The 19,935-nt window shown below is 52.1% G+C and overlaps 6 protein-coding genes across 6 annotated transcripts; 2 read left to right on the plus strand and 4 right to left on the minus strand.

Annotated features, from left to right (window-relative positions):
• Positions 1 to 551: 551 nt before the first annotated feature.
• Positions 552 to 2,941, minus strand: J4E82_002839 (uncharacterized protein; the record flags this gene model as incomplete). The annotated part of the gene is made up of 2 exons (XM_051729134.1): positions 552 to 648; positions 696 to 2,941. The coding sequence occupies 2 exons, from the start codon at positions 2,939 to 2,941 to the stop codon at positions 552 to 554; spliced, it is 2,343 nt and encodes a 780-aa protein (XP_051591226.1).
• Positions 2,942 to 4,187: 1,246 nt separating this feature from the next.
• On the plus strand, positions 4,188 to 5,422 carry J4E82_002840 (uncharacterized protein; the record flags this gene model as incomplete). Its single annotated transcript, XM_051729135.1, has 2 exons — positions 4,188 to 4,244; positions 4,301 to 5,422. The coding sequence occupies 2 exons, from the start codon at positions 4,188 to 4,190 to the stop codon at positions 5,420 to 5,422; spliced, it is 1,179 nt and encodes a 392-aa protein (XP_051591227.1).
• A 2,205-nt stretch (positions 5,423 to 7,627) lies between these two features.
• Positions 7,628 to 8,355, minus strand: J4E82_002841 (uncharacterized protein; the record flags this gene model as incomplete). Its single annotated transcript, XM_051729136.1, has 3 exons — positions 7,628 to 7,734; positions 7,810 to 8,081; positions 8,171 to 8,355. 3 exons carry the CDS (start codon positions 8,353 to 8,355, stop codon positions 7,628 to 7,630), a joined length of 564 nt encoding a protein of 187 aa, XP_051591228.1.
• A 1,304-nt stretch (positions 8,356 to 9,659) lies between these two features.
• GAR1 (H/ACA snoRNP pseudouridylase subunit) lies at positions 9,660 to 10,490 on the minus strand (the record flags this gene model as incomplete). Its single annotated transcript, XM_051729137.1, has 5 exons — positions 9,660 to 9,918; positions 9,967 to 10,112; positions 10,166 to 10,266; positions 10,316 to 10,363; positions 10,415 to 10,490. The coding sequence occupies 5 exons, from the start codon at positions 10,488 to 10,490 to the stop codon at positions 9,660 to 9,662; spliced, it is 630 nt and encodes a 209-aa protein (XP_051591229.1).
• Positions 10,491 to 10,892: 402 nt separating this feature from the next.
• J4E82_002843 (uncharacterized protein) lies at positions 10,893 to 13,433 on the plus strand (the record flags this gene model as incomplete). The annotated part of the gene is made up of 5 exons (XM_051729138.1): positions 10,893 to 11,148; positions 11,213 to 11,544; positions 11,592 to 11,713; positions 11,760 to 13,013; positions 13,064 to 13,433. 5 exons carry the CDS (start codon positions 10,893 to 10,895, stop codon positions 13,431 to 13,433), a joined length of 2,334 nt encoding a protein of 777 aa, XP_051591230.1.
• A 598-nt stretch (positions 13,434 to 14,031) lies between these two features.
• Positions 14,032 to 19,575, minus strand: J4E82_002844 (uncharacterized protein; the record flags this gene model as incomplete). The annotated part of the gene is made up of 6 exons (XM_051729139.1): positions 14,032 to 17,372; positions 17,462 to 17,499; positions 17,554 to 18,290; positions 18,340 to 18,439; positions 18,881 to 19,328; positions 19,413 to 19,575. 6 exons carry the CDS (start codon positions 19,573 to 19,575, stop codon positions 14,032 to 14,034), a joined length of 4,827 nt encoding a protein of 1,608 aa, XP_051591231.1.
• Between the last annotated feature and the right edge of the window lie 360 nt (positions 19,576 to 19,935).

Raw genomic sequence — 19,935 nt, forward strand, 5'->3', positions numbered from 1 at the left:
AGGAACGCGACCCAGTGTGTTGTGTACGTGGGTCTTCGCGTTCGGACAATGGGGGCAATCGAATTTGGTCGTGGTGAGAGGGAGAGAGGAAAGATCAGGTTGCATAACGATGCTGTGATCGATTAGCGGGCGTACAAAATACGATGATACCCTATTATCAATGAAACAATGGTAGAAAGCGCAGAAGACAGATACGTGTGAAGCCCTTCAGAATGATTATCCTATTACGACAAACCCATTGTTTCAAGAACCCTATTGAAATTGCTACTGTTACAAAGAAAGTCAAGCTCAATGACTGTGGTATCATGATTGTAAATCTGCGAATCAAGTTTGTTCGCCCAAAGCAGCTAGAGCTGTGCAAACATGCCAAAGGGGATGCTCCGCTCCCAGTAATCAAGTCAGCTTGTCCAGAAACTTCATTCAGGACAATAGTGACGCAGCATGTAGTGTCTGGTGGTAGCTACTCGACGGCCGAACTGTCTGTTCTGATGTAGGTAACATAATGGCCGCAAACAGAACCAGGCAAGATATGAAAAGTTACACTAGCGCAATCACCGCGTGATAATCAGCGAAAACCCGTCGAGCCATTGTGCGCAAGAACCGGATAGACCACCGATGGTGTAGCCACGGGGAGGGATAAGCGTATGCCTGCATATAGTTAGCTGGCAATTGTTATGAGTATGATCCATACGTACCCGCTGCCGCCATTCGGGTTTCCATACCACTCGCTCTTCCGTCCCAAGCTTGTTAGTATCTGTAGACCGTCGATCCATAGTCCGGCACGCAGAGAAAAGCCCAGCAACAGCTCTCCTTTTCGCGTATCTAGTGCAAACTCAGACATACTGCCTCCTCGCTTGCCGAAGAGTTGGGTGTCCGTATCTTCGTACACAAACTCCAATCCATCCATGGCGGAACCATGGTACACTTTGATGCTAAGTAAAAGCTTGGTCTGAATGTGGACGTAATCGAAAATCACTTCCTGCGGCTGTGAACCCTCCATTTGTGAGTAACCTAGTTTTCCCCCACGGTAGCCCCATCGGCCGTCCGGTATCTTGATGCGTGCATTCTTCTGGTTTGAGAGCTGACTGAAATCTTCAACAACGTGCTTGCCTCCACCAGCGGAGTACACCTCGAGCTTGAGGCGTGACTTTTGTTTTTCTTTCGGTAGCAAGGCACGCAGGGTGCTTTCTTCCAGTGTAACCTGTCGTGGGTATTGGTTGTCTTGTTCAGGAAACTCTTTCCAGTAATGACAGACATCGTCTCCTTCTGTGTACAGCTCAGCCCAAGCGATGCCCGATTTCGAGGTCGCGATGACGCCACCTTGGCCAACGTCAACCGTCCACACTTGCACACTGCCATCTCCGTTGATATTTGGGTTGTCGATAGGTATGCGGAAGCAAGGATGGAATCGGAAACGTAGTACGTCTAATTTGTGCCATCTGCATTCATCGTTTGGCAAGACTAGCCGCTGACCAGGTGACTTGGTGCGTGTTGAGTAGGGCTCTCGACATGTGAAGGTGCGGTTTAACGTAACGTAGTCACGTAACATGACACCCGACTCCTGATGAGGACAACCGAAGAGATGCCCCGTCTCGTGGAGATGGGCACCAATTCCTATGTTAGCAGCTTCCCAGTTGCTTCCAGATTCGTTGCAGTCATTCGCGACGAATGCAGTGTCGGTTTTGGTGCAGTCCTGGAAAGCCTGGAAAACCTCTTCAATGCTCGATGGGTAGCTGTGAAGCGCGTGGGAACCGAAAATGGCCAGTTGTAGATCTCCAGTTCCTCCACCTAAAGCCGCATGTCCTCGAACTGTCTTCTCTTGCGTGTCCCAATGCGTGTCAAGAAACAGGCAGGAGACGTAATGCTTTTGGCCTGGTACCATGGGGAAGTAATCTCTGCATGCCTCGATGGCAATGTCGAAAAGTTCATTTTTCTTCGTCCCCGGACCGTACTGCTGGGCGCGTTGCAGATCGCGTATCTCTGCGACAGATTTTCTGGAGCGGATGACGTGAATCTTTGCCTGCGTGCGGTATTGATTCTGTTCCCAATCTTGATAACTTAGCGTTCCAGGCTCCCAGGCGTCTTCGAAACGGAAACAGCGTCGACCGAATCCATAACGCTTCATCTGCTCGCCAGTGAAGGCCTGCCAAAGGTATGCAGCCATGCGGAATTTCTTGGTCGCAAGGTCAAGGTTGTTTCCCTCTCGCTGGATACGCTCAGGTGGGGCGTCATATGTACCTGGGGAGTCATGACCCAATATGATTGCAAGTTGTAAGGGCGGCGAATGCGACAAAGGGAGGTAGTTTATGTTGATGAAGGAGGCATGAGCAGGTACGGAGGTGTTTGGCGTAGAGACCTTGGGCGAGGCAAAGTCAAGTCGGATCCTGTTCCAGCCAGGCTCAAGATGCACCAAGGCCTTGAAGTGGGAATCGTGTACTGGCCAGCAAGTAGATGGGAAGCGGCCCTGATGGTGATTAACCGTGAGTGTGCCGTCCAACGGTTTGCTCTGTGTCTCCCCAACCTGACCAAATATCAGCAGTACCTGTTGGTGTACCCATGAGTTATCCGAGACAGACAAGACGCGCGGCGCGAGTAGCGAAGATCTATTGAACGAGCTGTTGGAGCCGTTCGAGGTTGGCGATGCTAAGCCATTGATGCTGTAGCGTTTTACGGGGTCGACAGTCGGTCGCTGAGGTCGCGCAGGCGCAGGCGTGGGGCCATTGGTAAGGTCTTTGGTTTGGGTGTTGATTTCGTCTGTGGTAGAGGTGGCTGGGGTGGTAGAAGGCGTCGACGAGCCGACTTGGGACGAGTCTAGAGTAGAGGCGGAAACACGGCGGTTTATACCATTGGCATTCTGACCCTCTGCACTGGTTGTTGGCCGGTCGCCGCTCTTGGACATGCGGCTGCTCTTTCTACCAAGGTTTCTGAGGAAAGACGGCATCGTGACAACTACAGCGCTGATGTAGGCCAGAAGTAGCGTCTCGAGGTCCTCGGGCTAGTCTGAAAAGCTTGACGAATTAAGGAATCATAGGCGTAGGTAATGAGCGACGGTAACGAGCGATACGGAGGGCGCGATGGGGGAGCTATGGGGAGCTGGGGGGACGCGTAATACGGGCGTGATAGTCACTGTAGAGTGGGAACAAGCGAACGGGAGGCTTTACTGGCAATAGCTATGCTACTATGCATGCGGGAAGCGAGTGAAGGCAGAATATGCAGTATGGCGGGAGAGAGCAAAGAAAGTTTGTGTTTGAGAAAGTGGCAGCAATGTCTACGTGGAGAGGACGCCGACGTGAAGAGCTACCTCTGGCGACGCAAGCTAGCAGGACCGAACAGGCAGCTCTGGTGGTCGCGCTAGAGGCTTCCAAAAGGGTCAATTGGCAAGAATTGGGCGTTGGTTACTCGCAACTGCGGAAGATGGACAGAATGGTGGGTTGCACCGAGACGAGCGCATGGTGAGGAGGTTCGCGACTCAACAAATGACGTTGCCAAAGCTTTTAGCCGCTTTGGGATGGCATGCCATGCCATGCACTGTCAGTTGTATCGTGGGCGTGAAACATCCATGGCAGGACACGGCGAGCTGTACGCAATGGACATAGACGAGTAATGCACGTGAGCTGCGAGGGCATTACCGATTCTGCACGTCGTCATGCGCGCATTCATCTGGTGTAGCTTCAGAATCCGCGGATTTGCGCCCGTTCCCCGACGACGGCCTGCAGCGATAAGGCGGGCCTGAAACATTCCAAAGGTCGATACGTTACCGATAGCATACCATATCTTACGCTCGAAGAGCCTTAGTCAGCGACTTTACCGCAGCCACCAGACGCACCCCCCTGCCGCTCGCCAAACCCTCAGCAGCATAGGTTTTCTTTGTTGCAGGCGCACTTGGACAAGGCTCCAGCGCCGGATAGGAGCCCGCCATGGGGTCACTAGGGCTTTCGTGCCGCTTGCGACTCCTAGCATCTTGACTTCATCATCACTCCCACAACGCCCTGACAAGCACGGGGCCTGTGCTGCCGCAGACTTTGAAGCTAGTCCCCTTGCATCGCCAGCTCCTCACATTCCTTGCCGACCGTCACCTCAGCTCCGCCCACATGCTGTTTCGTCTGTAGCAACTCTAGTGAGACGTCCACAGGGCCATATCATCTGCCTGGCTCCCCCTACACGCCCCCTCCAGCAATTGCTACACCATGGCCGAACAGGATGAAGTTGCGAGCAAGGTCCTGCGAAGGGCACAGGTCTCAAAGGTCCATCTCCCTATGTACAACCCCTCGCCCTTGTTTGCTGACACTGTGCTCTTCAGATGACTCGGACGCTGCAGAACCGCCTCGCTCTGGCCAACGTCAAGATGAAGAACGGCTGGGAGAGTCTCAGCCTGGATGCCATTGAGCCTGTCCTCGACGGTGTCGAGCGCAAGCGCAAGCGCCCCGGCTCCAGCAACGAAGCCATGTCGGACGTATCCAGCGTCTCCGAGCGCTTCTACCAGCCCAGCATCCTCGACTCCTCCCCCCTCCAAGCGCCCATATTCTCAGACGACGTCCGCCGCTCAGTCAGTCGGTCCGTCAGCACCGGCAGCTACATCCACAACAAGCGACCTCGTCACGACCGAACAAAGTACCCAGCATCGAGCAACCACGCCCGTGTCAAAGTAAGGACTGCCACCAGTGCTGCCACCTCGTGGAAGAACAACTTCCACTTGCCCGAGTCCTCGCCTGTATGCCATCGCAGACATGCCCGTTTTGGCCGTCAGCATGTTCCGAGCCTGTCCTTTGTCTCTGAAACCTCGACCGTTCCCGATCCGCATTCACCCCTACTGTCCGAAGACGACGACGAAGACCTACCCATTACATCTTTCTCCCTGAACAGATCGCATTTCCAACCATCCTTCCAGTCATCACCGCCCAAAACCCCACGCACACCGCCCCCAGATGTTGCACGTTCAGCACGTCTTCGACAACGGGGGTTCAATGCTGCCGGCGCAGCTCGGGAAGGCAAACATGGGGACAACGACGCAAACCTCTTGATGTATCTCGCAACATCACCCACACCGGTTCGACCTGGTCACCAGAAGCCACAAATGCTTGCCCCATCAACTCCACCGCCCAAAGCCACACCCCTTCCCTCGTCGATGATGTCCACGCCTGGTGGTGGTGGCTCTCATTATACAGGCTTCGGTCTTGCGACACCGTCAACGAACCTCAACTTTGCAGAGTTCCTCAACATGTCCCCGAGCCCTGCGCAGGTCAATGCATCGTCGTGGAACCGCACACCTGTCGCCACCAGAACACCTGCTGCTGTCCGCGAAGCACGGCGTCATCTCAACTTCGACAATATTGCTCCATCTGGTGATGCTTCACACATGACTGGCCACATGGGAAAAGTAGATAGCTTCGGCATGGACCTCGGCGGTGAACTCATCTCGTAAAGTTCATCTCATCTACCATACACAACAACCCAGCAAGCGTTTGGGCACGACGCAACGACACTCTGGCGACATTGAGCACGTTCAGTGCATCGCACAACTACCATTCCATGCATTGCTGCTATTGAGCGGCTTCTCTTATTCTCATCTGGATTCTTTTAAGCATGGCGTTCACGGAGGCTTGGCCTCTTTCTGGATTATGGAAGGCATTATCGACACAACCCATGCATCACTGCACACGTCTTCTACGTTATCTTTCGCATGCATCCGCCAAGTATTCCCCGGCGATAAAATCGAGCTGGCTACAACGCAAGCGCTTTGTACCACCTATTGACATATATCCCGTTTGCACACTTCTTTAGCAACTGTATTCTAAGCTATTTTCCGTTTCATTTGTTTGCTATCAGCACATCACAGCATAGTGCAGCAGCATTACATTATGCGATTTCGGTAGATTGGGACCGAAGGACTAGCCAGGCACACACTATGCACCTGTATTGCGGGGTGCGGTCATATAGGCGAATAATAAAACGTACTAAATGATAAATGCCGTATACGCCTGTTTTTCGGTTCTGCTAATGTGTCTAGCATGCGTTGCGCTGTGCGCGGCAACAAACCACCGCGATGCCACACCCTTATGCACACCACGTTTCCGGCCACTATACTATACATCCTATCGATACGCGACAAATGCGAACATGATCAACGAGGTGTGGAAGGATGGCGTAAACTGGACATCGCTTGGGCAACCTTAATCAGCGTTAGCCCACCAAGGTTACCATGATCACCACGCCATCATGATACCACGCCATGAGGGTATTAACTGCATATGCCCTACATACATGACACAGAGCAATTCCAGCACCCTCGAGCCACTTAAGCCCAGATAAGAGTCATAACATTCTACAAGGAGCAGCCAGCCACAACCCTCCTCCTCCTAACCTCCGAATATCCTCTCAACCAATGAGCGATGACAAAACCAACGCGCTCTATGGGTTGCCGACGCGTTTCGTGCCAACTTCGTGTCCCCTTTAAAATACTGTGATTGGCTAGTGGGATGAAAACGCAAGGCTCGCCCCTGGTCGCCAAGGGTAACGATTAAGACCTGATATGGAAGTATAGCTGGTATTGAAACGTGATGATGTAAGAAAGGCTGGAAACTGCATGGCTGGTGTGGATTAATGACGAGATGATCGCCGATTTAGTGGTTGTCAGGCGGTGGCTGGTGTTTAGTGCATGGATCACGGCATGGGCTCTGGTTTGGACGTCGTCGGCTAGGTGATGGGACGGAACGGTGCGGTGAAGCATCATTGTCAACACAATATTTGAAGCCAAAAAGAAAAGGACGCAGTACCGCTTTCGCAAGTTTTACAATGCTGTAGGGCAGAAGATCCTCATGTCTTCTTTTTCCGGCCATTTCCTTCTTTGTTCTTTGCCCGTAGTGTTAGCCTGATGTCCAGCGTGACCCGCGGCTCCATCTCCGGGTAGGATAAGCCCCGGGAATCCTATCATTGAGAATGGGGTTCTATCAAACCTGCTTTCGGTGGTACATATTCGTGTTCGTGTTTGCCCTAGCTGTAAGAAAACTAGGCTTGGTGCTTATAGCAGTACGTACTCTTGAATTCCGCGGGGAGGGAGAGGAAATGGTGGAGCTGGGAATCCGACGCAGGGAATATGAAATGCAGGTGAAGTTGCGGTACCGGTCACTGTTATAGCAGAGTTTCCATGTTGGATGCTCCCGGTGCCCGAAAGGTTCCAATCCTTGTGGGAAAGAAGGGTTACGTGCCCAGCGGCTAAGTAGTGATATATATACATACCCTTGTCCCTAGGTAGGTAGTCTCATGGCATGTTGGCACGTTGAAGATGTGATCAAAGTCTTCAAGTTTGAGTAGTTACTATTTAAGGTGCTATTTTGCTTCTATACATCATACTGCTGCGACGATTAAATAGTCCGTCGCTCCGATCACATATCGTTTCTTCCTTCCATCCTTCCATCCATTGCATGCATTCCTTCGGTATCTCGTAATGAAGAAAGAAAGAAAAACAGTGGTATAACGCCGCCGCTACTACTAGAACACCCGCAATGGTGCTCCATCATATACACATGGCCCATCAATTTAGGCAGTAAAGAAACTAATATCAAAGACAAAAAGTAGACGGACCAGAGTCCTGAGAAGTGAAGTAGATTGGCAGATCCGAGCCGCCAGATCATCGAGCATATTGGTTCGAGTTGACCTGGCTGGCCATGACCATCATCCAGACGAGGAATATGCTGCCGATAATCCAAAAAGCGAATTCAGCTTGCCAACATTGACCTATCCTTTGTTAGCCACATGATACTCCATAATTGCAAGCTATAACGCTGCTTATAAGCTCGGGAGAACACTCACAGATGTTCCTCTGCTGTAGGAACGCCAATGTATCCACATTTGGTCCACTTGCGTCGTCGTTAAAGACGTATGTGTTGCATTGGTTGTTGATATTTGGTCCTGCGAAGAGTTGTATCGCGGTTCCGATAATTCCGGCTATGAAGAGGACGAGGAGGATAAAGGATAGTAGCATCATGGTGGCTGGGAGTAGTTTCCGTTGCGCAATGAAGACGATTTCTATGATGATGAAGATTATAGCCAGTGTGCCGACTGTGACACCGTAGGGCATGATCCTAAGGAGCTTGTTAGTACAATTGTTCTACTACACATGTTTTCCCTTCTCGACATCTTGACTATATCTGAAGTTGCGGATTGGGCGTACCAAGGTGTTCCTAATCCCATGCGATCTTGTATTGCCATGAACTGCGCATTGATTCCCAATATTGTTCCAGCTGTTGCCAGCATGACAATTGTCCAGAGGTTCAGCTGTAGGTCGGGCCAGTAGTACTTCTCCCGTACTACTATCGCTGAGCCTACAACTGTGCCTGAATGTCCTGCGCGCGCCATTGCGTTGGTCTTTCGCGCCTCGGCGGCTACGTTGAGATGGGGCTGGAGTATGCGATTGTGGTCGAGCTTGCACTAGGAGGATGCTGTGGTTGTGCGCAATGTGGTTGACAGTGATGGTCGGCTGGTGGGAAGCTTCTCCAGGTCCAAATCGCTTGCGCTTCTAGGTACAGAGCCTTGTGGCCTTGATTTGCGATGCCGCCTATCCGCAGATTGGGCTTGGGACTTGGCGCTACTGCAATGTCGCAATGTTTCCCTTCTCCTGTACCACGAGAGGCTGATGCTTTTTCGCTCCCGGTTCCCGCTTGCTTTTATCGCAAAGGCGCGTTAACTTCTTGCCCGGGTGGTCGTAAGGTGCGTCGGATGATAAATGACGTTACGAGTAACCTCAGCAACGTGTGAGTGTGTTGCGGGGCGGATGCGGAGGTCTCGGAGGTGCTTCAACAGTTAACAATTTCCCTCAAAATGCTGTGTTTATGGGTAGGAGAATCGGAAACGATATTCGCAGAGACGCGGAGAACAGAATGATGGGAATCGCAATTACAAGATGCTGAAATTGCGAAAGCCCCTGTTGTTGTGGTCCGAGGAACCATCATGCCAGCCTCCCAAGCTTTGATGGGGCTGGGAACGAGACTATTGGGCGCGGCAAAAACAGCCATTGCCGGAAACTTGGAATGTTGGCCATCTAGGATGCTTGGGGCATTTGACAGTTGTGACGTCTGGATTATTGTTTGTGAGTAATCTTTAATGCGTTGCAAATAGTCAGCCTGTGCATGTTGTTGATGCTGATGTTTCCGAGGTTGGACATCGGACCCGCTGCTGCTCTACGCAAATCAGTATTCAGCAGGCGTGTACAGAGATTCAGCACTCTTTGCTGTAGTTGCAGTATCAAATAAAGCTACCACTTGAGAGATGTACTCCAAGACGGATTATCAAGATTGGTCTGCTTTCCGCAACCATCATAGTTGACTTGACGAGTTCGACTTGCATCACCTTCCGAGCTTGTTCAGCACGGGCGCGCTATTGCAGAACTCTACTCTGGAGAAGGATTCATTCGCCCAAATGCATCGGGCAAGTTGAACTTCAGAGTAATTTGACTAGAAAATATAACTCGCGCACCCTTCACAGAGTGTCCATAGCAAGGCGCCATGTCTAGACATGATACAGTGATCCCATCAACTCCAAAACGCCTCAAATGATCATGGTATCGGTAGGTAGTCGTAGGATCGAGCCGAAACGGCAGCGCAAACGGTTGCGCATTGCCAGCGTGTTCCGAAAGAGGTGGTTGCCGTCCCAGTCCGAGGCACTTAGTATCCTCCTCGTCCACGTCCACCACCGCGTCCACCTCTTGAGAAACCACCACCACCGCCACCGCGGCCGCCAAATCCGCTTCCTCCACGGCCACCGAAGCTGCCTCCACGTCCAGGGGGTCCACCACGTCCTCGGGGTGCTCCACGGCCGCGACCTCCAAAACCGCGAGAGCCTCCACGGGGTGCTCCGCGACCGGCGCCAGCAGGCCTCTTAGGCTTGGTGACACCACCAACGGGCTTGGGCTTGGGAAGGAACCTAATTTGATCAGCGCAAAACTCCCAAAGGCCATGTAAGCTGGCTTACCTGTCAAGAGGCAGCAGCTTGTCGCCTCCAATGTAGAACTTGTCGCCGGCCTTGAAGGACTTGGCTTGTATGCCCTCTTGGGGCTTGATGGTGAAGTAGACCTGGTTCAAAGGGCCGAGGATTTCGTCGACTTTGCCAACGGGCGTCTATAGCTGGGTCAGCCCATTATCCTCATTGTTTCTTGTCGCAATCTGTGTACCTTGTTCTCGAGATAGATGGGCGCGTTGAAGTATGGGATCTTTGTGTTTATCGATTCGCAGAACATCTCGTTTTCGCAGTCGTGAACGAACTTGCCCATTTCTAGCACGGGGATTAGCAGAATTGCTTGCAGTTTGATCGCTACACGTACCGATGACAGTGTCTGGGGGTCCGAATGAGGCTCCCATGCCACCGCGTCCTGTCGCGCATTAGCTGAAAAGTCGAGGATAGCTTGGAGCGTGCTACACACCTCCACGAGGAGTAAATCCGCCACGTCCGCCGAAGCCGCCGCCACGTCCGCCACGAGGAGTACCGCGAAATGCCATGTTGTTCGTTGTGGTGAAAGTGGATCGGTGCGCGAAAGGTGAGCTTGGTCTAGAGCTTCGCGAAAAGTTCGAACTGAAAATGAAGTTGCAGATAGCGCAACCAATCGGTGCCACGTTTCGCCGGTGGCTCCTTCCGCCGCATGCAACCCCACCAAATGCGCCTCTAAAGGCTAAGTGGGCTGTCGTGCGCGCGCTCTTCTTTTTGGCATTGGCTTCGAGTCTGACGTTACTTTGCTTCCAGACGTGGCTTTTCACCCTGGGTTAGAGTCAGTGCAGCCTCCATCTTCACCATAGAGTCACCCGGCCTCTACCACGCTCCCGGGTTACTGTACCTCGCATACGACTGACTCACAACTCATACAACCCCGCCGAACGCGCCTCACACTCCACCACAACATCGACATGGCTGACGCAGTCAAAGACGCAGTCAACTCGGCTGTCGAGGGTGTCAAGAACCTGTCCGTAGCTGCCGAGCAGAAAGTCACACAAAAGGAGAACAAGGCCCCTAAACCCAAGAAGGAGAAGAAGGCTAAGGGAGATGGTGGTGATGGTCGTCCATTGATGCTCGACCCTGCGCCAGCCTTTATCGACCACCGCATCCAAATCTTCGAGAAGCTCAAGGCGAAATACGACGAGGAGATCGCCCAGAAGCCCCGCGGTATGTTCACCACCTCACGACCACAGTCCTCTCACCCACCGTACTGACACATCGCGCCTTACAGAGAAGATTACCATTACACTCGAGGACGGCAAGAACATCGAAGGAGAGTCATGGGTCACCAGCCCTGCCGACATTGCGCGAAACATTGCAAAGAGTCTGTTCGAGCGCACCGTCGTTGCACGTCTGGACAAGGGCACACCAGATGAGACACTGTGGGATCTCGAGCGACCTTTGGAGAAGAGCTGCAAGCTTGAGCTCCTACCCTTTGACGACCCGGAAGGCAAGAAGGTCTTCTGGCACTCGAGCGCACATATCTTGGGAGAAGCATCGGAACGCAGGTTCGGTTGCGACCTTTGCATTGGCCCTCCAATTGAGGACGGTTTCTACTACGAGGTCAGTTCGCTCCTATCGATAGATGATGTCAACTAATCGCATAACAGATGGCTCTTCCAGAAAACGCTGCAGTTGACCCTGCCGACCACAAGCCGCTTGAGACCATTGTCAACTCCATTGTCAAGGAGAAGCAGCCGTTCCAGCGCTTGACTCTCTCCAAAGACGACCTGTAAGCTCCATGTTTCATGTGCAGGCATCTGTTCTGACCTTTCCAGGCTCGAAATGTTCAAGTCGAACAAATACAAGCAGCACATCATCAAGGACAAGATCGCAGACGGTACCTTCACCACCGTATACCGCAATGGACCGTTGATCGATCTTTGCCGAGGACCACACGTACCGCACACCGGACGGATAAAGCAATTCAAGGTCATGAAGAACTCTGCTTCATACTTCTTGGGTGATGCCAAGAACGACAGCTTACAGCGTATCTACGGTGTCTCGTTCCCAGACAAGGACGCGATGCAGGCCCATCTCAAGTTCCTCGAGGAGGCCGCCAAGCGAGACCACCGCAAGATTGGAAAAGAACAAGAGCTGTTCTTCTTCCACGAGTTCAGCCCCGGTTCTTGCTTCTTCCTACCACACGGTCAAATCATCTACAACACACTGCAAGCATTCCTGCGCGAGGAGTACTGGAATCGTGGGTACCAGGAGGTGGCATCACCGAACATGTACAACTCGGCGCTTTGGAAGATCTCTGGTCACTGGCAGCACTATGCGGAAGACATGTTTACCTTTGATGTCGAGAAGGAGAAGTGGGCGCTGAAGCCTATGAACTGCCCTGGACACTGTCTCATCTTCAAGCATCGTGAGCGAAGCTACAGGGAATTGCCCATCCGTATGGCTGACTTTGGTATTCTACATCGAAATGAGGCTAGTGGTGCGCTTACTGGTCTTACACGAGTCCGCCGATTCCAGCAAGATGACACACACGTATTCTGTACCCAAGATCAGATCACAGAAGAGATCTTTGCACTCTTCGACTTTCTGAAGGCGGTATATGGAAAGTTCGGCTTCACGTTCAAGCTGAAGTTGAGCACACGTCCAGAGGGTTTCCTTGGTGATATTGAAACCTGGAACAAGGCAGAAGCTAAGTTGACTGACGCTCTTAATGATTTTACCGCTGCTGGTGGTGGTGCTTGGGAGCTGAACCCTGGTGACGGTGCCTTCTACGGACCCAAGATCGACATCACCATCTCTGACGCTTTGAAGCGAGAGTTCCAGTGTGCCACCATTCAACTCGATTTCCAATTGCCAAACCAGTTCGAGCTTGAGTACATGACATCTGAAGTTATTCCTACAAAATCCAAGGACCAACCACAGGAAGGCGAACACATCGAGCAGAAGAAGGAGAAGCTGGAAGGTGCCGATGTTACCATCCCCAAGAAGATCAAGGAACCGCAACCAGGTTATGCCCGTCCTGTTATGATTCATCGTGCTATCTATGGATCTTTCGAGCGATTCATCGCGTAAGCTTTATTCCTTTGTAACAACCAAGTATCTTTGCTAACAGAAGTAGTATCCTTACAGAGCACTTCGCCGGTCGATGGCCTTTCTGGCTCTCTCCTCGTCAAGTCATGGTCATTCCCGTCATGCCGGGTGCAAACGATTATGTCAAGGAAGTCCAAGCTGCCCTCCGCAAACGCCATCTCCACGCCGATATCGACATCAGCGGCAACACCATGCAAAAGAAGATCCGCACAGCGCAACTTGCTCTGTACAACTTCATCATGGTCGTTGGTGCTGAGGAACAAGAAGCCCGAGCTGTGAACTGGAGGAACCGTGATGATCAGGAAACACAGCAGCGTGGTGTTATTGTGCCGCTTGATGAAGCGATAGAGAAGCTGGTCAAGTTGAGGGATGAGCGCAGCATCGAGAACAAGGTCTAAGTTCCGAATGTGAAGAAATATTAGCTAGATGCATGAGAAGGCGTACGTGGTATGAAGATACGATTTCATGAAGGAGCAAAAGAGAAAACGAGTGTTTGTGTAGCTTCACTATACGGCAATTTCGTATCCACAATCTCGAACAGTTACGCATGAGCAACAGTTGCTCTCTATGATACCATATATTTGAACACCGTGATGTGGCGGAGTCAACACAAGGAATGTGTGTTCTTATCTGCCGTCTTTGCTTACCTCTCGAGAAACTTACATCTCTGTCAAAGTGGCAGCATTCACTTGATCGCCATGGCATTTGTAAGGCAAGGTAGAGGTAGAGTGATAAACCAAAAAGGTGTAAGAATTCAAACGAGACGAGAATCAGTAAGTGGTATCTAGCGATCGCGATGAAGGATGAAAGCATACTGTAACGCCTGCAGGTAGGTAGGTATAACAGAAACGCCCAGCATAAAACAACAACGTAACCAACTCCTTCGTTAAGCATTCGTTTCCAGCTTTCCGACTTCCTCTCCGCATGCCGTTGAGTCCATAGACCATTCGCATATGGTGCTTACAACCTCTACTAATCGTCTGTCGTGTTGGTCGGCTACCATCCACCCCTGACCCTCCTGACTTTCTCCTTTCCACCGACTCGACCAGCGGTGATACGTCGGACCCATCGCCTGATTGCCCAACCCCTGGCCAAGGCCTGGAAAGCCAAAACGTCACTTTCAAGTTGCTTGTTGCGGGCATCTTGGATCGCCTTCCAACGTCTCTGAATCACAATGGCAGCATCGACCATCTTCTGTCGAGCTTGCGCCACTACTGCGCAGTTGTGCGCTATCTTCATTGCTTGTATGCGAGTGCTGACCTGACGGCGGACTAGGAAACGGCGGAAAGCGGATTGAATAGTAGAAGCTGCGCGGTGTGTGCGTGCAAGCGGCAACAGTCGACTTGCCAGGAAAGATAGAGTAAGGAGGGTAAAGTCTCTGCTTGGGATTGAACGAGCTGTGCTGTGTTGTGGCGTGAAAAGCGCAATGAATGAAGTTGAGCAGCCGACAGCCTTGAGTTTTGTTGCTAATCCGAGTCGCTCATTCCCTTCGGTGGAGATGGTCAGATTCGACGGCAAGTAGGTATCAACGATGGCTTCTAGAACCTTTGGGTCTGCAAAACTTGTGGTCAGGTTTGCAACGCGTAGGCCATGAAGCCGAGCAACGGAGCGTGACCATGAAAGCAAGAGACGCTTATGATATGCCATGCCATCCAGCTCAGTGGCCCCGTCTTCTTCATTGTCGGAATCAAGGACTCGTCCCTCATAGCTATCCCGGGCCCTGTACCACTGGTTTCGGAAACGCTCTGTCTCTTTGACAAGTTGCGGCCAGTCAACAAGGCTTCCAAGACCACACTTGCCGACAAGTGACCAAAGAAGCGAGAGTGTCTTCTCGCGGTGTCCGTCGACAATATCTTCGGCTTTGATGCCACTGACTGCTGCGCTGGGCATGCCTGCGACATGACTCAATGCAGCTAGGGCAATCTGGACATTGTAGACCTTCTGGGGACGGCCAATGGCTGGGTACTTGAGGTGCTGGGAGAGGACCCAAATTCCTTTCTGCGAAGAATCGAGGGAGCTATTAAGAAGCTCACCGCTGGGTAGACTGAGAGTGACGGTATCCTCTTGATGCGTTGTGTGGGTGGTTGACGGGTAAAGCAGTAACTCTACAAGACGAGCAAGTACGATTCCATCACGGAGGTCAATGGCGATATTGTCGATTTGGTAGGTGTACTCTTGTAGTGGATACTGGACATGTTCGACCTTGTAATTGAGGTGGTTTAGCGGTCGAGTGATGTCGCCGTGTGAAGGGAGCAGCATCTTTGATAACTGATGTAGGACCTCGACAGATGTTTTGTAGGGTGACGTCGTCTGGAACAGGCAGCCTGATAGAGCATCCGTCGTCTTGGCTTGGTCGAGGATCAGAATCAGCATCAGACTTCGTAAAGCAGTACGGCGCCATGACCAGCCTTGAGAACCGAAGTCATCATCGCCGCGTGTAAGGCTAGCAATGCTGCCACCTCCGGATTTGACGCGAACAGCATCCTCATTTTTGATCAGGAATGCAGACAGAAAGCTCTCGATAGCCCGGCGCTCTGCGCGATACTGGCGGGAGCCATCATCTGAGCACGTTGAACCTGTGGATAGTCGACAGGGCGTTGTAATTTGGCGGCCGACAATAGTCTCAGCTGCAGCACGTAATGCATTCAGATCGTATGACTTGGTCCATAGGCTGAGGAACTTCTTGCGCAAGCCAACATCGTCCTTGAGCCTGAGCGTCTGGGCCAGGAGATCCTTCGGTATGCTCAGCGCACCAAATTGTAGTGAGGCCTGTAGTCGCTTGTGAAGCGACGGTATAGCGGGATCGTGGTATATGGCAAGCATCTTCTTGCGCATGTCCTCAGGGCTCTGTTCGTCGGTCGGGTCTCTGCTCGCGGAATCAAATACTGAGTTCAGAAGTTGTGTAATGGCGACTTCCTGGTAGGTAAGCCAGTTGTCTTCGTACAACTCCGGCTGTGCCAGATCCTCCTGTAGTACTGGATACTTCTCTTGTGATTGTGGTCGCTGGCCTACTTCGTGTAGCATGGTGATGCTGCTTGCTACGCTCCCAGTCTTCTGGCGGCGCAGTGCTGTAGGTGGAGATTTGTCGGTGTGGAACGGCGAGGAGGAAAGTGGCGCGCGCTTCGCCTTGGCCAGTTTCGCTCGTTCAGTCTTGATGGTCGTCCTCAGAGATGCCCTGCTACTTGCGGCGGAAGCAGTGCCGTCTGCTCTGGCCTTGAGCGCTTTTGCTGGTACGTCGTCTTGAGCCACGTGTGATCGTGGTCGCTTCTGCGAGCCCTCTGGCCGTTTCTTAGTATGAAGTATGCGTTCGGGCTCTTTGGGAGCACTGAAGTGGACCTTGGGGGCTTTGGCGACAGGTTTCTTCGCGTCTGCCTTGGTGAAGTTTATCTCAATATGCGTTCCGATCTTCTTCTTCTCGATAGCCTCGATTCCTGGTGGCATGTTCTCTTTCCCGCCCCCTGAGCCCACTATGTCGCTCGAAAAGGATGAGCTCTGCGATGATCGCGATGTTGTGCTCAAGGGACCTCGCTTCGGTGGTGCAGCGAGAGACTTGCGCGGTGCCTTTTTGTCCCTCTTCAACGCTGGCATCAGATTGTTTCCTTCTTCCTCGGATAATGTGACCAGATCTAGGCCGATGTCTGGCGAAGTCTCTCGAACGTTGCGCGGCGCATGTGTCGGCTGTCCAGGGTGGATGGTGAAGACTGACGTGTCATCAGACGGAATGTAAATGGTCCTCCGTCGCAAGTCCTTCTTAGGGGCCTGCTTCTTGAGTTCTTTCCTCTCCAAGACATCTTCCTGCAACTGCACCGTCGCATTGGTGTCTGAGGCATGTTTATCGGTGGGCACCTGCGAAACGCGTCTTCGGTGCGGCTTCTCGTGGTGTGGCTCCTGGACAGGCGCGACAGGCTTGGGTATCCTCTGTGCTGGGTGCGCAAGTATGGTGCTCTTCTTGGTCCTGGCAGCCGCGGGAACAACGCTTGCGCGGCTCCTCCTCTTGACGCCAAACTCTGCTTGTTGCTGTTCCTCCTCCTGAGCGACATCCTCGAAGATGTCAAGTGACGGGTTGAAGGCGGGCTTGTGCATGTTGCGCATCGGTCGTCGTGGCTTTGCGTGGCGAGCGGGCTTCAGCTCCGTCGTGTATTCGAGGTTTGCCGTCGTGTTGTTCTCGTCGTAGTAGGCGGGCGCGTAGTGGCTTCCATAGCCGCTGTAGTAGCTGCTGGTGGAGGAATAGGGCGCCGGGCAGGGTGTGCCCGCCGTGTATCCGTACATGTTGGCGGGTGGTGAGGTCGAGATTGCTGGCAATATTGGGAGCGCCGGCGCATAGATTGTGAGGGATCCTCGTTCAAGGGAGTTTAGGATCAATGGGGTGGGCTAACGCTTAGCCCATTGTGGCGCACGGGTGGGCCCCGTTTACCAACACCATCACCCGGGCAACAACACCTAAGAAACGGCCGAACGACTTTCCTAAACTTGACGTCACTCGGCATAACACACGTCCCATAGCATACAGAGCCCTACGGAATTCCCCGGCCAGCTCTGATAGCCTTTGCCGCCTCAGACTGTGCGCGGTCCTCCGCATATCGCTGGTAGATCGGCAAGTAATGCTGCCTCTCGCTCAGCGTCTCCTTGACACTCCTCCTGTTCTCAACAGCAGACAGCCACTTCCTGAACCTCTTCCATACCTCCTCGTCCTCTCCACCTTTGCCCTCATCGGGAATGCCTGAGCCACCCTTGAAGTGATCAAATACCCATAGTCGATTGGCCCAAGGTGCAATGACTATATCGATGAGCTGAAAGTCCTTGCCCGAGAAGAATGGGCCCTCGGCATCCATCTCGCGCGTGAACTCCTTCAGGTGATTAAGGAAATCCTTTTGCTTCTCTTCCAAGCCATCGCCTTGATGTTGTAGGAAGCGGTGGTAGGCAGGTATGATGCGACTACCTACATAGTCCGTCCAGATCCTCGTTCTAGCCCTCTCATACGCATCTGTAGGCATGAGGTGCGGTGTGTGTTGAGGGTAAGCTTCCTCGAGGAATTCACACAAAACCGTACTCTCATAGAGTGGCTTGTCTTGGTACTGTAGCGTGGGAACTAAGCCGCGCGGGTTGAGATCCAGTAGCGACTTTGGCTTATGGTATGGATTGACTTCAATGTACTGGTACTGTATGCCCTTCTCCTCTAGTGCAATCCAGACGCGCTGCACGAAAGGGCAAAACCACCCTGAATATAATTTCAACGGACATTCTGCAGCGTGAGCCTTGTCAAGTCAGCAACAGACAACATGCAGGAGGTGTGAGTAGACTTACTTTGACTGTGGCTGATGCAAGTCCCGTTGCTTCGGGGTGAAGGTCTGCGTCAGGATGATCCTTGCCCATGATAGTGACTTGATTTGGTCTGTGAACTGTTCTAAACTTGAGAGTATTCGTCGGCGCAGTTGAGACTCCCAAGCACCTTAGACTTGCTCCAAGATTATATAGCTGTGATCGCCACATTCGTGACCTTCGACGCCATAGACATGGGTTGTCATCACATCATTGACAAACGTCGTGGCCATGACGAAAGCGGGGCATGATCCAATCAAAGCTATCCAGCCCTGGAAGCTGGTCGACACATCATACCAGATATATCTACATTATCCACGTGCCAAAGATTACTTAAAATCTGCACAATCCAATAACAGGCGAAAATACTAATGTTTGAAGATATCCGAGACACATCGTCTCATGTTACTTGCTTCGGAAAGTAAATCATTGTTTATATAAATCTGCAAGCTTTTACAGCTTCGATGGAGATCTACTACGACCTCAACACAATCTCATCACGTTGATTGTGCTTGTATGCACTTACATGGACCGTGCCTTTTCCAAATCCGCCTCCTTGAGCTCCCTAAGCTTGCCTGTATTTGCGACTCCACCTGTAACGTTCGCAGCAATAATCTCCTTTGCATAACCCAAAAGGCCGACTTCCGTCACATAGTACGATACGTACTTGCTCTTGATCTCAATCAACGTCATGCGAGGATCCTCAGGCCCGCCAGTGTGCTTTCCGTCACCGAGGTCACCAAACCATGCGGCAGCTCCGCGGCTCCATACCTCCTTGATGCGAGGATCACTGTTGTCTGTTGTTGTGGCAGTGCCGGTGATAGAAGCCCATTCCTGAGTCTTAAGGTCTTGGAAGGAGATCTGGACCTCCTTATTTTGGTCCAGGTCGTTGAACTTTTGCGAGTGTGCGTTGGAGAGGAAGAGGAAGTCGGGACCGTCGCGGCGGGCGAGAGCCATGGAGCGACCAACAGGGCCTTGAAGCGCTGATTAGTTCTTATTCACATTGAACAGTTGAGGAAGAATGTGGCTTTAGAGTGAACGGATCGAGAGCGACGTACCGACACCATTGCGGTATGTGTTGAGCATGCAAATCTTCTTGCCATCTACCATTTCAAAGAATTGTTTGATCTGCTGGTCCTTGGGCGTCTCGTCGTCATACTGCTTCGCGACCGAGGGATCGGTCTTGGAGTTGACCTCGCTAGCCTTGAGTTGGTCCGGCATTTGGAAGATGTGTGTTGTCGAGAAATATCGAGGGGTAGTGATTTTGGCAGGTGTTGAAATGCGAGTCGTAAATTGGGTTCTAGGCAGGACAATTCTTGCAGAGCGTACAAGTAGTCGAGAAGCAGAAGACATCTTTAGTATAACCTGCTCGTGTATGTACGTAGACGTAACAGTGAGATCAGAAGGTCAAGTAACAGCGGATAATCTACGCCGACGCGAGCACATGTGGCTCGTTGAGAGACGCCCCATAAGCAACATGACGTCGTGATGGAGCGCGTTCAGTTGGCTGGTGTCACTTTGGGTGGAGGTGGAGGCATCTAGACAAATGCATGACGACGTTGTTAATTCGCGTCAGATGCG

Source organism: Alternaria postmessia (genome assembly GCF_024291825.1).
Source record: "Alternaria postmessia strain BMP 2775 chromosome Unknown scaffold_11, whole genome shotgun sequence".
Classification (NCBI taxonomy): Eukaryota; Fungi; Ascomycota; class Dothideomycetes; order Pleosporales; family Pleosporaceae; genus Alternaria; species Alternaria postmessia.